Genomic DNA, 14,466 nt, shown 5'->3' with positions numbered 1-14,466 from the left:
GCCTCCAAATCTGTTTATAAGTGTTTTATTTTAACTTGATAAATAGTTTCAGTTCTAGTCTGGAATGCATTAGCCCTCTTGCTACCGTCAGCAGCAGCCAATGTTTAGATATGATTGGTGGAAAAATTGAAAACGGATTAGAACGTTGTTTTGTTAAACACCATCCAAACTTTCTTTTAATAACTGACCCGTATTGTTGTATAAGAAAACAAGATATACTTTAACTGAAAGCATATAGATAGAATTTAATTTCCGTGCAAAGACTCTCAATCTATGGAACTAACCGACAAGAGGTTTATTCAGTTACCCATTTTTAGTTCTTATTTTTTTTTTCTGGCTATCAGTGCCTGTTATAATATAGTTTTGGTGATACTGAGAACGACAGTCCATAGCCCTGAATCGTCAACATTTTTCCCTTGAGGTGAAATAGTAGGCCATTTAGAACAGCTGGCTGTAGTTACCACTTAATCTTTAGCTGTAAACTTAGAAACAAAACAAGCAAAGGAAAAACGTCATAATTAATCTTTACGTTATATCGTGACTCGTTCTTGAAATTTTGTTCCTTACAATTGGCAAACTTGAAACTGTAAATAAGCGAAACAATTCTTCGTGTGAAAGTCCTCCCTGAAAACGCTTGTGAGAGAATACGGTGATGCGATTGGTCTATTACTGCTACAACGATGCTGTTCGAACAGTGTCCAACTACCAAATAAGGAAATGCAATCAGTTCTAAGTTAAAAATTTGCTGGCATTTACACAATTACAAACTGAGCGCTACCTGCAGGAATCCGCAGAAGACCGCCTTTTTTTCCAGGACCACCCTCAGGCTCAACAGGAATGACATAATTTTCCTAGCAAGCGTTCCAAATGTTAATCAGCCAACCAGCAATTACCTGAAAACAGAACCAGCAAGTAAATGAAGGGATGTCGTTATACGATGCTAGTCAAGGATTAAAGTATTGAAGAGCGGTTTTCTTTGAAGAGCGGTTCTTTGGGTAATCCTGTATAAAAACAAGTTGCTTATAAGAAAAGAGAACAACTTATCAGTAAGATTCAAACATGCCGATGAGATCGTTCAAGTTTTAATAGCTGTAACTTTGAATTTTTTGTCTCCTATGTTGGTAGATCCGTTGCCCCGACGATTAACTTCTGTGCCGTCTGCGTTTTAAGTATCTTTAAACATCTCAAGAGCTACCTTCAGGTGGGTTGTTGAAGTTTGCCAAGTTCAGTTCCACTTTGCCTCGGAGGATAAGTGCCACTTAACCTTTTTTCAACCAGATTGGTTGCTTAAACAGGTGAATGTCATGGATGGTAAAGCGGTTAAGATCAAGACTCGCACTTCTGATGGCGAGTTTTGTTGAGTTTATTATGCGTTTGTCGATTTTTTAAGGCTATTTGACAACGAGGTAAGTTGAAAATTTCGTCACCAGTTTAATACTGTCTTGACAAATGAATTTCGTTTTGTATACTGGTAGCACTGTGAAACAGTATTCAGTTTACACGTTAACAAAACGTAATGCATTCGCTAAAATTCAATCATAAGAACTTGATATGTTATTTTTTGCACAGGGCTGCAACGACCGTAGCCTTTCTAAGTTAATTAGTAACTAGCAGTACTCATCAGTAGAAGTGCCAACGACGAAACAGGGAAAAAACCACTCAACATGTAAACTGCCTTAGTTTTCTAGCAGGATCTGTAATGCTTTGTTCTAGAAAATATTCATCCCCCGGGAGGGAATTGGAAATTCCAGAGCGGTAGGGTGGTCAAAGATATCAGGAAATTCCAGAGGGGAGGAGGTGTGAATGGTAAGATTAGTTTCCAAAGTCAACTTCACATATAAGCAGGACATAGTTGTTCAAGGTGGTAACTTACCAACTTCGTAGATCTTTCTTGAAGACTTTAATGTAATTAACTACAGTCGAAGCTCTCCTTGCGACCACTCTCGTAAGCGACCAGCTCTAGTTACGACCACCACTGTGAAACCCCGTTTGAATTGTCACTTAAACTCTGTAATCAAAAGCTCTCGTAAGCGACCGCGACCACTTTTAGGAATTACCAACTGGTCTTTTCCTTTGTTTTTAAGCTCTCGTAAGCGACCACTCTGGTAAGTGACCAGCTTCTATTGTCCCAGCTTTTGGTCGCTTACGAGAGTGCATTCTCGAAAGCGACCAGTCTACTGTACGACACTTTTTCCAATTTCCGAGGTGGTCGCTTACGAGAGCTCTTCATGTTACATTAAAAAAATGTCTCGCTTATCCAAAAAGCCTTTGGAAGCGAAGTAGTCCGGACTGAGACACTGAAGAGAACTATTTATCGAAGAGAAGAATTTATAGTCTGAAGCAACCTGTTGTGTGACTTGATTATTCTAAAACTTCTTTTTTAACCTTTCTTGCATGCAAAAGTTATTATTTACTGACAGCAAATTGACCTTGCTTCTATTCGAGACGTTTGCATTACGGGCAAAGGTCAAATTGAATTGGTTTGTCCGCACTGATCCGTGCTCTTGAAAGTTGTTTTGTCCAAGACTTAATTCCTATGGCAAACGACTCAAAATGAAAACTATTGACTGATATTACGAAATTGAATGATTACGATGAGAAATATCGATTAAGTAGAGCTAAAGCGACAACCATGCAAATGAAACATGTTTCTGCAATGCGTGACAAAGTTCTCTTGTGCTATGATTGGCCACAAAAACGAGAGACACGCGAACAATTTTCAGGGAGATTGCCACGTGGAATGCGCTTGAAACCATCCTGACGTTAATTTCTCTTAGATTTCTCTTCTTTCCTGGACAGCGCTGCAGGTTTGTGAGTATTGTATTGCATACACAACTGTACTAGTACTCACGGGTTTATTTTATCTTTTTCGAATTAATGCTCCACGTTCTTGTTTTTCTTCTTGTTGTTCTTCATTTTTTTTTTTTTTTTTTTACTCTTTTTCTTGGTCTTGTTCTTGTTCTTCTTTATATAATTGGCCTCTAAGTGTTAGCGTATAACTGAGGTATCTTATTTATTGTTTCTTGGCACAGTTCAAGATGAAGACGTTCCGATTGGATGAGCCTATTCTCCTGATTTTGCTGCTCGTAGCATTCATGGCAGTTATTGCTGCTGGGGAAACACGCAAACAAAACCGTCACCTGCTTGTAAAAAATATTCTCGGAGTCAAAATTTCAGGTATATATCTGAATTTAATTTGCTGCGTAATCGCCTGTAAAAATAACTGATTACAGTTGCTGAACTAACTGAATGAAATTCTTCCTCAGTTGCGAGAGTTAAACTTTACGAATTGCCGAGTGATTCTATTGTGTTGTGTGGCATCACGTACATTTTCGCGCTTTGAGATATCAGGTGATTTTTCCCGAAGGGATGTATCTTTGGCAGTTTTGCTTGACTGATCAGACTTAGTTATTAAAACAAGCAACAAAATTTTTCCCGGAGGGATGTATCTTTAATTTTTCCTTAACTGATCAGACTTAGTTATTGAAACAAGCAACAAAATTATTTTACGAAGTATAAAATCAAAAGAGTATAAAACTAGGAGATTGCAATATTAAATCAATATTTTTTTTTTGTTTTTCACCGTCTGGCTAAAAGTAAAGTAAATTTATTTATCCACGGTAACATTAAAGCTAGAGATAACACCCACTAATTTCAATTTCAGATTATCCACGGAGGACAAGACATCACATTCCCAGTAGCAAAAAGGCACCATTTGGCGGCAAGTCTAGATATCCTCTTCAAAACCCTAACAATTATCCTTCATCATCACGCTCCCTTGGGGTGCCCTACCCGTATGCTAACCATTACCCGGCCTACTCTCCCTCCCTTCCCCGAGCATCATCATCATTTTACCCATTCTCGTATCCAGCTCCACCTTCATACCCAGCACAGTATTCGGATGCTCCTGTTTCATCATATCAATCCCAGCTCCCTTACTCGTATCCCGCTCCACCGCCATCTTACTACCCAACGTCTTCCTATACACCCCAAGCAACCGATTCTTCATACATTCCGTCCATAGCACCTACCTCCTACTCACCACAAACCCAACAGTTGTCTTACTCTCCCTCGTTGTCAAGCGCTTACAGTTCTGGCCAGAGTCATCAGATATCATCTCCTACCCCGCACACCTCAAATAAAGCTGCATCTCCTGGTAAACCCGCTGCAAATATGGTGTCCGCACCTTCTCAGATAAGCAAAGATGCCGCCGAAAAACCCCATTCTAAACCGTCTCCTCCGGACAGAACGGAGAAATTTGAGATCAGAGGAAGATGTAAGTATCAGGGCCCAGTTGTTCAAAGCCCGATTAAGCTAATCCTGGATTAACAACAACTTTGGTTCGAGTTTTATTACACAACAATAAAGATTTTCAAAAAGATTTTTGTCTCTCAGTTTTAACGTTGACTTTTCCTTACCATTATCTCAACATTAGAGTTTAAAAACAATTTTAACGAGCGAGCAAAAAACTTCGGTTAACTTTTAATCGTGGATTAACGTTAATCGGCTTTCGAACAACCGGACCCAGTTTTATAAGTATTTTGAGCCATCGTCGCGAAAAACATGGCGGCTGTACATTTTAACACAGCCAATAAGCACATAGAAAGACATTTGTTTGCGAAATTCCTGCTTGTACTAACAACATACTACAAGTACAAAAACAACAAAAAGTGAAAAATTAATAAAATGCGAAATAGAAAACGAGAGATCTAAATACATGAGCGTTTATTAAGGTTTGGGTTTCGTACGCTAAGAGTTATGGGTAAATGTTACCGGTGGCCATCTTTTAACTTTTTCCGTTCTGTGGATTGTTTCATCAGCTGTCATTACGCTTGAATTAGGTTTTATACAATGATACTTGAAATGCCTTAAAAGAATAACACGCCAAGTAAGGAAAGAAATTAACTGCCTCACACTCAGACTATGAAATTGCTTCTTTCATTTTGCAAATTATTGAAAAAATACAGTTTCTACACTATCGACAGATCTTGAATTCCAGTTTAAAAACAGGATGAAGTAGTTTGGGAGGGCCACAAATACTGTGGGCGCATGTGCATATTTGCATCAGTTGCCTTTGTTTTTGAGTTATTAAGAACTAAACTTCTACAAGGCTTTGTTACCATTAAAATATGAACAAATCAGTTTCCCTTTTCCCCCACGAAACAATACTCAAAGAACATAGTACTAATATTTATGTACACACCTCGACCTAGGAATAACCTTATTAAGAGGCATTGATTTCTTTTCACCGGCCACTGTAATGATTCAACTTTCCCCAATGCTTTTTTCGATGCAGTTTTCAAAAGCATTGGTTGTTGGGCGGATTCTCCTAAAGGTCGCGCCATGAAAACCCTAGAAGGCAAACATTTTCAACTTCAGCATGATTACAAGACCAGAGTGAACGCCCTGATGAAATGTGCTGAGGCCGCAGATACACAAGACTTGAAGCTGTTTGCACTGCAGAACAGTGGCCAGTGTTTTGGCGGAGAAAATGACGTGAACACGTATCGAAAGTATGGCGCAAGTACAGAATGCGAAGGTACCAAAAACAGTTTGTGATTTCCATACAGTAATACCCATGCCCCATCTAACTGTTAAAACCACAGACTGATTTCAACCGAATGTCGGAGAGTAATTCTCATAGATATGATTAGGTACTGTTGATTTCACCTCAATAAAAAAAAGTATGAGGTTAACAAAGGTGTAAACATTGGTTTAGATGTTGCACACAGTTGCAAGAGGCATAATGCAGAATACTTTTAGATGTCACTTTTGCCAAAACTGATCAAATGTTTGGCAAAGATCCTCTCTAACATAAAATTGTCCTTAAAGCACCGGGAAGAAAATATTAAAGGAAGAACTTTAATCGCAATAAAACTTTTAGCGACTTATCCAAGAAACACAGGAAAAGTTAAAAAAATTAACCAACTTTCGATCCATTTTCATCTTAGCCATCTGCAGCCAAAATGTTTTTATGCTAGCTTCTATGCACTTGTAGGGTGATTGTTAATAAAACTGGACCATTATTGTGAAGTTTCCATCGAACGAAACTCGTGTTTTGGCCACTCAAGGTGGCAATACAAATAGGTGACATTGGCCCTTGAAACATGTTTCTTCGTTTTCATTTTCAGGTGATGGTGAAGGAGGGCCCTGGAGTAACGAAGTGTATAGGTAGGTAGAGAAATATAAAGTAACAATTTTAAGGATAACTGGCATTTGTGGCCTGGCCTTTATTGGAAACGAGATTGGGGGTGACCTTGTTTTGATACAAACCTCGCTGCTTTTCATCTGTAAATTAAATGCAAACTAGTTAGCATAAGAACAGCATGTTCTACATAATCGAGATATAATTTGATAAGACAACTTCCTGTCAATACGCTTCAGATAAAGAGTAACATTGCGAGATTGTATATCTAGATATAGACATGGATATGTGATAGTTGTGAACTGAAAATGTAGTTGAATAGAGAGGTCAATATTGTGACTGAAATATTATGACTAGACGATCCCTGCCCACTAGAGAGTTCACTTCAGAGTCCCCGTTCCAGTACAATATACTCTTTTTCATTAGCGCCAGTAATTAATTCAGGCTGATTATTCCAGCCAGTATCAGTGGGAACTTCGAATGAAGTCAATGATTTTGTTTCACTGACTGAGCACTGTATCCATGTCCTTTTTTTATTTCATAAAATCTGACGTTTTCAAACATTCCTCTAAGAGTACCCCAACAACCGAAATCGTTGTTACATTTACCATACCATCCTGCACGAAACGTCAAATAAATGAAAGAGGATTTCTGAGGATTTATCATTTTCTGAGCATTTCGCACGTCCCGGCACATGTGCCTACGAATAATACAAAACTGATAAGAAATTAAATAAATAATATAATGTCTGTGACAGCTTTTTGGATGATGATGGTCAACTGCTCGTAAAATCTCCCAAACCAATTGCAATGGACAACAATAACGGATCCAGCAACAGTTCTCAACCAGGATGCTCAAATCTCTGCGCAAATAATCCTCCGTCGCAAACATCTCCTCCAATTTGTCCCAATCCGTGTGCTGTCAGTCCATCAGCTTCACAAACTGCTAGGAATGCATCATTTAGCACTACTCAGCCAAACAACACTGCTGCGACACAAAGTGGTGTTGGAGGATGTCCAGCTCCAGTTTCTGGTTGCATTGGTGAGTTTTGTACTGAGCCTTTGTTGGTTGTTGTTTAGTTTACGTTCTTATCATTTTTCTCATGTTTCGGTTTCATTTATATCCATAATTATTTTGATACAAAATGTGACTAACAATATAAGCCTTGCAAACGTTCTAACTCATAAAAATACCCAGTAAAGAAGGAAGTGGAAGCCAGATGCCATTTTTGTCAACTCAGGATAAATTATCTATAACTGAAACATTCTACTAAAAATAGACACAGTTATTTTATGGTTCTCTTATTTCGTTTCCACACTACATCAGACTTTATACCGCCTTCTGCATACCAATTGAACAATAATAAAAAAGCCAATTAACATGAACATAAATATGTTTCTGTTGTAGCTAATAACAGTGCAGCTAACGGGACAGCACAAGGTATTTTGTTAACTTTTATCATGTGATTATAAGTGAAATAGAGGTAATACCTTACTAACTAGTTTACGTGTTCATGGACTAGGAAGGCGGAGGAGGCGAAGTTGTCAGGTCCCAGGTTTACGTCCCACCCTGGCCACTCGGATTTGTTTCACGGTAGCTCCGTATCAAACGCAAATACACGCCTTGTAAATAGCCAACTCTAAATGGCCTCCCACTAATTGGGATTTTTGACGAATGTTATGTTCAGTTTGTGGGGTTTTTTTATTATTTATTTCTATTCACGGAACAGGAGCACCCTTCAAAGGTAACCAAAGCAAACCATCAGGATGTGGAAATTCCGGGACTGGACCCCCCTGCCCACCCCGAACAACTTCTGGAGGTTGCAGCGGCATGGTTGGAGGAACTCCTTGTATGCCCCAGGGAATGCCAACCGGCATCCCAAATTGTACTGGTGGATCAGTTGGAGGTGGAGCACCTTGTCAAAGTTTACCTATTGCTACAGATTGTATGCAAATTGGATCTCAACCAATGGGAGGGGTACCGTGTGCACCCCCAGACCAAGGCATGGCTGTTGGGGGTTGTCCTAGCATAGCAATGCCAGGAACGCCTTGTGTGATTCAAGGGACGCTCGTCGAGGGAAGTCCCAACGTTACGACTGGTCCAGGTCCTCAACCTGGTGTGAACGGAACCACAACTGCTCCTACTCCTCCTCCAGGTAAGAAAATATAAAAATTATTTCCATTTATTTAGCCTTGAACATCTTTGACTTGTTTACTTCGTGAACACGAGGGGTTTTAAAATTTGTTTGGTTTGCTTTCGACTATTTTGTTTCCAATTAACGTTTTTGGAAAATTACACGTTCCAACACATTGAACTGGACCACGCCGAAGGATAAAAAAAAAAACAATCTACCTGCTCGAGTTCTTGTTTTCGCTTTTATTAATCGGTCATTTTAAACCTTTTCCTTTTTTCGCCTTTCGTCTCACACGACGTTACCACATTTGGCGTTAATACTAAAGCCGTAGCTTGGTTTCGCATGCGCAGATGATGTTTTCCTTGGCCGGTAAAGAAAGAGTGCGAGTTATCACATAATTAATAATACCTGGTTATAATATTTCAACTCAAGGGATCATTTTCTCTCTCTGATACGCACTATAAAGTAATTCAGTGATAAATTTAACCGGTAATTTTACAGATAATTTGTTTAATCTGATTTATAGGTACAGGAGGACCAACTCAACCACGTAAGTACATATTTTTAACTTCTCTTCCATAATTTGTCCTAGACGTATATGTACAACCTTGATTTTCCGTTGTTTAGTCTTAGCTTTTCATCCTTCGGTAAATCTTCTCCCAAGGAAGATTGTTAGTTGGGCAGTTGGTTTTCACATTTTATTCAAAGGCACAGTAAATTAAAACTGGCTTCATTTGTTGTTAGTGAAAATGCATTTTTAAACTTTTCAACTGGGTGCAACAAAAAAATTGATGACAGTCCATTTAGCAGTTAAATAGAGCACCACCTCCCATATCATGCCTGTTTGCTGAGATTTAGCTTCTGAATTTACAGCGACATTGTCAAAGCTTCCAACGGCCATATGCAAGGCAAAGGTTGATATAGCATTTATCATTGATGGTTCAGGAAGCATAGAAAATGCCGGAAAAGGGAACTACAAAAAGGTTCTGGACTTTGTCAAAGCGCTTACCAGAGAATTTCAAGTATCCAAAGAAGGGACTCATGTTGGAATCATTAGTTATGACCATGAAGCAAAGGTATAAAGACACTCAGTCATTTTAGGGTACACAATAAGTAATCATGCTTTGCTTTTTTATCTCTGCAAGTAGGTTTTCCCTTCGGTTATTACAGATTCATGTTTGAACGTTCTTCTTTTAATAAATTGATTATGGACCAGGTTTTCATATTTCAAATTGCCATTGCTCTGTTTTAATTGAGTATTTGAACTGCGGGCGTTCTAAAGGTCCTCTGAGACCTGCTCAAAAAACAAATTTACTCGGAAACTGATGTATTGTAGAACTGGTGAAATCAGTCAAGATAAGCCCAATGGTAAGTGGAACACTTAAGACAGTCGCTAACGTACAAAAGACTGATTCTAAGTATTGTTTCTAAAAAGAAGCTGTTTTCAGCTTATACTCGGGCCATATTTGACTGTGTGGTGCGTAAAGCCTACAATCTTTTAACAGTGATAACCTCCAGCATCGCCAATTCCCCCAAATAGATAGCCTGCGAGCAAGCTCTCTTGGCGGTGGATCCTCTTTCCCCTTCCTGCCCCCCACCCCCAAGAGAGCTTGCTCACAGGCTACCAAATAGATACATACAGAGATATTGTGAGGCAATAAGTAACCACCAGATAGAATTGCATTTCTTGGAGTCAGAATGAAATACAGGGGAAAACGACATTTGTCATACGAATGCTTTTTATAATCCCCGGGATTTAATCCTTACGTTTTCACCTGTCGTTTAGAGACAGAAACCATTTGTACGGTCTTAATATGTATGTGACGCCGGGTCAATGACGGATCGTAATTTTCGGTATAATCTAGACCCGGGGGGGTACTCCCTTATGTGACCTTAACGGGGACGTGCGGCCCGATAGGGTATGGTTTTCAGGATGTTTTGTCTTGAAGGGGGTATCTATTTTATTACTTTCTGCCTTAAACAGGGTATCCCTACACGACCTAATGGCTTCAACAGATTGTGATTGCCAATGCATTAAAATACAGTAAGAAACTAGTGTATTCTTGATAGATGAGTTAATCGTTTGTCTCATGATTGAGTCACAAAGATGTGGATCGCGACGTTTCGACCGCTATACTGCTGGTCTTCATCAGGCGATGGTGTCGACTGATTGCGTGACAGTATAAGTAGCACCTTGGTTTGTGTTGATTGGTGCGTTTCGATCCTCTCTTAGGCTGTTGTTGATTGGAGGATTTCGATCCTCGTCGTTCAGACTAGAAATTGTTCCCTCGGCCGTCCGCCTTGGTACCGATCGGCTGCTGTGTTGTTTGGTCGTGGGCATCCACGCTTCCGGAATTTCAATTCCATTATCCCTATTGATGTTGTCAGGGTGAAGTCTAATGTGAATAGCCTCTTTAACCCTACGGGTGTACCAATGTGGGTCTCGGTCAATAAACTTAACCTCATCCCAGAGCGGATAGTGGCCCGTCGCATTGCTGTGTTCTGAAACGGCGGAGGATTGAGTGTCGTCCAATACACACAAACGGAATCCAATGGAAGGGATTGGCATTCCATTGGTACACCATTGGTGAATTGCATCTCATTAAGGGGACTTAGACTATTTTCACTACGGTTCGGTTTGAGTACAGCTGGTTTCCGTTCGTCCATTGGTACCAATGGTACGATTGGTACCAATAGAATGACTTGGCATTCCATTGGAACACCATTGGTGAATTGCATCTCATTAACGGGACTTAGACTATTTTCACTACGGTTCGGTTTGAGTACAGCTGGATTCAGTTCGTCCATTGGTACCAATGGTACGATTGGTACCAATAGAATGACTTGGCTTTCCATTGGAACACCATTGGTGAATTGCATCTCATTAAGGGGACTTAGACTATTTTCACTACGGTTCGGTTTGAGTACAGCTGGATTCCGTTCGTCCATTGGTACCAATGGTACGATTGGTACCAATAGAATGACTTGGCTTTCCATTGGTACACCATTAGTGAATTGCATCTCATTAAGGGGACTTAGACTATTTTTGCTACGGTTCGGTTTGAGTACAGCTGGATTCCGTTCGTCCATTGGTACCAATGGTACGATTGGTACCAATAGAATGACTTGGCATTCCATTGGAACACCATTGGTGGATTGCATCTCATTAAGGGGACTTAGACTATTTTCACTACGGTTCGGTTTGAGTACAGCTGGTTTCCGTTCGTCCATTGGTACCAATGGTACGATTGGTACCAATGGAATGACTTGGATTCCATTGGAACACCATTGGTGAATTGCATCTCATTAACGGGACTTAGACGATATTCACTACGGTTCGGTTTGAGTACAGCTGGATTCAGTTCGTCCATTGGTACCAATGGTACGATTGGTACCAATAGAATGACTTGGCTTTCCATTGGAACACCATTGGTGAATTGCATCTCATTAAGGGGACTTAGACTATTTTCACTACGGTTCGGTTTGAGTACAGCTGGATTCCGTTCGTCCATTGGTACCAATGGTACGATTGGTACCAATAGAATGACTTGGCTTTCCATTGGTACACTATTGGTGAATTGCATCTCATTAAGGGGACTTAGACTATTTTTGCTACGGTTCGGTTTGAGTACAGCTGGATTCCGTTCGTCCATTGGTACCAATGGTGCGATTGGTACCAATAGAGTGACTTGGCATTCTATTGGTACACCATTAGTGAATTGCATCTCATTAAGGGGACTTAGACTATTTTTGCTACGGTTCGGTTTGAGTACAGCCGGATTCCGTTCGTCCATTGGTACCAATGGTACGATTGGTACCAGTAGAGTGACTTGGCATTCCATTGGAACACCATTGGTGAATTGCATCTCATTAACACAAGTAAGCCGTTTGAAACTTGAACGAATGGTCGATTGGTACCATTGGTACCAATGGTACAGATGGAAAAGTAGTCAGTCGATTGGTTAACCATTGGAATCTGCATCTCAAAACCAACGTCATGACTTGAATATAGGTCGATCTATAAGCAAAATACCCTGATTCTTTAATGCCATGAGCCGAACCAAGCGCGTACGCATGAATATAACTCGTTTTTTAATCCATGAACCGAAACAAGCGCGTTACGCATGAATATAACTCGTTAAAATCGCGCTCCACATAAATATAATTCGTTCTTTAATCCATGAACCGAAACAAGCGTGCTACGCATGAATATAACTCGTTCTTTAATCCATAAACCGAAACAAGCGCGTTACGCATGAATATAACTCGTTAAAATCGCGCTCCACATAAATATAATTCGTTCTTTAATCCATGAACCGAAACAAGCGCGTACGCATGAATATAACTCGTTCTTTAATCCATGAACCGAAACAAGCGTGCTACGCATGAATATAACTCGTTTTTTAATCCATAAACCGAAACAAGCGCGATAGGCATGAATACAACTCGTTATTTATTCCGAAACAAGCGTGCTACGCATTAATATTACCGGTAGTCGTTCTTTAATCCATGAATCGAAACAAGCGCGCTACACGTGAATATACCTCGTTCTTTAGTCCATGAACCGAAACAAGTGCGTTACCCATAAATATAACTCGTTCTTAAATCCATGAATCAAAAAAAGCGCGCTACACAGAAATCAAAATCGTTCTTTAATCCATGAACCGAAACGAGCGCGCTACACGTGAATATACCTTGTTCTTTAGTCCATGAACCGAAACAAGTGCGTTACACATAAATATAACTCGTTCTTTAATCCATGATCCGAAACAAGCACGCTACACATAAATCAAAATCGTTCTTCAATCCATGAACCGAAACAAGCGCGCTACACATCAATATACCTTGTTCAAACGAGGAACACATGGATATAATTCACCCTTTAATCCATGAACCCAAACAAGCGCGCTACGTATAAATTTAACTCGTTCTTTAATCTATGAACCGAAACAAGCGCGCTGCACATGAATATGACTCGTATATTCATGTGTAGCGTTCTTGTTTCGGTTCATGGATAAAGAACGATCGAGGTATATTCACGTATAGCGCGCTTGTTTTGGTTTATGGATTAAAGGACGAGTACCAGTAATATTCATGCGTAGCACGCTTGTTTCGGTTCATTGATTAAAGAACGAGTTGTATTCATGTGTGTCGCGCTTGTTTCGGTTTATGGATTAAAAAACGAGTTTTATTCATGCGTAGCGCGCTTCTTTCGGTTCCTGGATTAAAGAACGAGTTATATTCATGCGTAGCGCGCTCGCTTTTCGGTTAATGGATTAAGGAACGAGTTACATTCTGTGTAGAGCGCTTGTTTCAATTCATGGATTAAAGAGCGAGTTATATTCATGCGTAGCGCGCTTGTTTCGGTTAATGGATTAAAGAACGAGGTATATTCATGTGTAGCGCGCTTGTTTTGGCTTATGGATTAAAGAACGAGGTATATTCATGTGCAGCGCGCTTGTTTTGGCTCATCGATTAAAGAACGAGGAATCTTCTTGTGTAGCGCGCTTGTTTTGGCCCATCGTGCATTAAAGAAGGAGATATATTGATGTGTAGCATGCTTGTTTCGGCTCGTGGATTTAGGAACGAGATAGATTCATGTGTAGTGCGCTTGTTTCGGTTAATGGATTAAAGAACAAGGTATATTCATGTGTAGCGCGCTTGTTTTGGCTTATGGATTAAAGAACGAGGTATATTCATGTGCAGCGCGCTTGTTTTGGCTCACCGATTAACTTGTGTAGCGCGCTTGTTTTGGCCCATCGTGCATTAAAGAAGGAGATATATTGATGTGTAGCATGCTTGTTTCGGCTCGTGGATTTAGGAACGAGATAGATTCATGTGTAGTGCGCTTGTTTCATGTTGTTTCGGCTCATGCATTAAAGAGCAAGGTATTTCGCTTATATATCAAGGAAGATTCAAGTCATGACGTTTGTCTTGAGATCCAGATTCCAATGGTGAACCAATCGACCGACTACTTTTCCATTTGTACCAATGGTACCAATGGTACCAATCGACCATTCGTTTTTGCACGGCTTACAAGTGTTGATGAGATGCATTTCACCAATGGCATTCCGATCGAATGAGGAGCTTACCATTCGTTCCAATGGTACGAATCGTAAGGCGTCTTTGACAAATCGTAATCTTTTACCAATGGTACGATTGGTGAGGGCGTTTTGACGATTCGTAT

The 14,466-nt window shown here is 40.0% G+C and overlaps 1 protein-coding gene and 1 long non-coding RNA gene across 2 annotated transcripts in view; one reads left to right on the top strand and one right to left on the bottom strand.

Moving 5' to 3' along the window:
- Positions 1-778: 778 nt before the first annotated feature.
- LOC146452729 (uncharacterized) overlaps positions 779-14,466 on the bottom strand; it is a 65,342-nt gene continuing 51,654 nt past the window's right edge. Inside the window, exon 5 of the long non-coding RNA XR_014859638.1 lies at positions 779-893. This is a non-coding gene — a long non-coding RNA (uncharacterized LOC146452729). The remainder of the gene's footprint in view (positions 894-14,466) is intronic.
- LOC146452736 (uncharacterized) overlaps positions 926-14,466 on the top strand; it is a 32,672-nt gene continuing 19,131 nt past the window's right edge. The window contains exons 1-10 of the mRNA XM_085097732.1: positions 926-1,806; positions 3,033-3,177; positions 3,665-4,276; positions 5,297-5,539; positions 6,132-6,171; positions 6,903-7,186; positions 7,553-7,585; positions 7,875-8,300; positions 8,806-8,829; positions 9,153-9,355. Of these exons, the coding sequence (XP_084953858.1) occupies positions 1,804-1,806; positions 3,033-3,177; positions 3,665-4,276; positions 5,297-5,539; positions 6,132-6,171; positions 6,903-7,186; positions 7,553-7,585; positions 7,875-8,300; positions 8,806-8,829; positions 9,153-9,355 (2,013 nt within the window). The 5' untranslated portion in view covers positions 926-1,803. The remainder of the gene's footprint in view (positions 1,807-3,032; positions 3,178-3,664; positions 4,277-5,296; positions 5,540-6,131; positions 6,172-6,902; positions 7,187-7,552; positions 7,586-7,874; positions 8,301-8,805; positions 8,830-9,152; positions 9,356-14,466) is intronic.

This window comes from Pavona decussata, unplaced genomic scaffold (assembly GCF_977016875.1).
Source record: "Pavona decussata unplaced genomic scaffold, jaPavDecu1.1 SCAFFOLD_366, whole genome shotgun sequence".
Lineage (NCBI taxonomy): Eukaryota > Metazoa > Cnidaria > Anthozoa > Scleractinia > Agariciidae > Pavona > Pavona decussata.
This window is presented reverse-complemented; position numbering and strand designations above follow the sequence as displayed.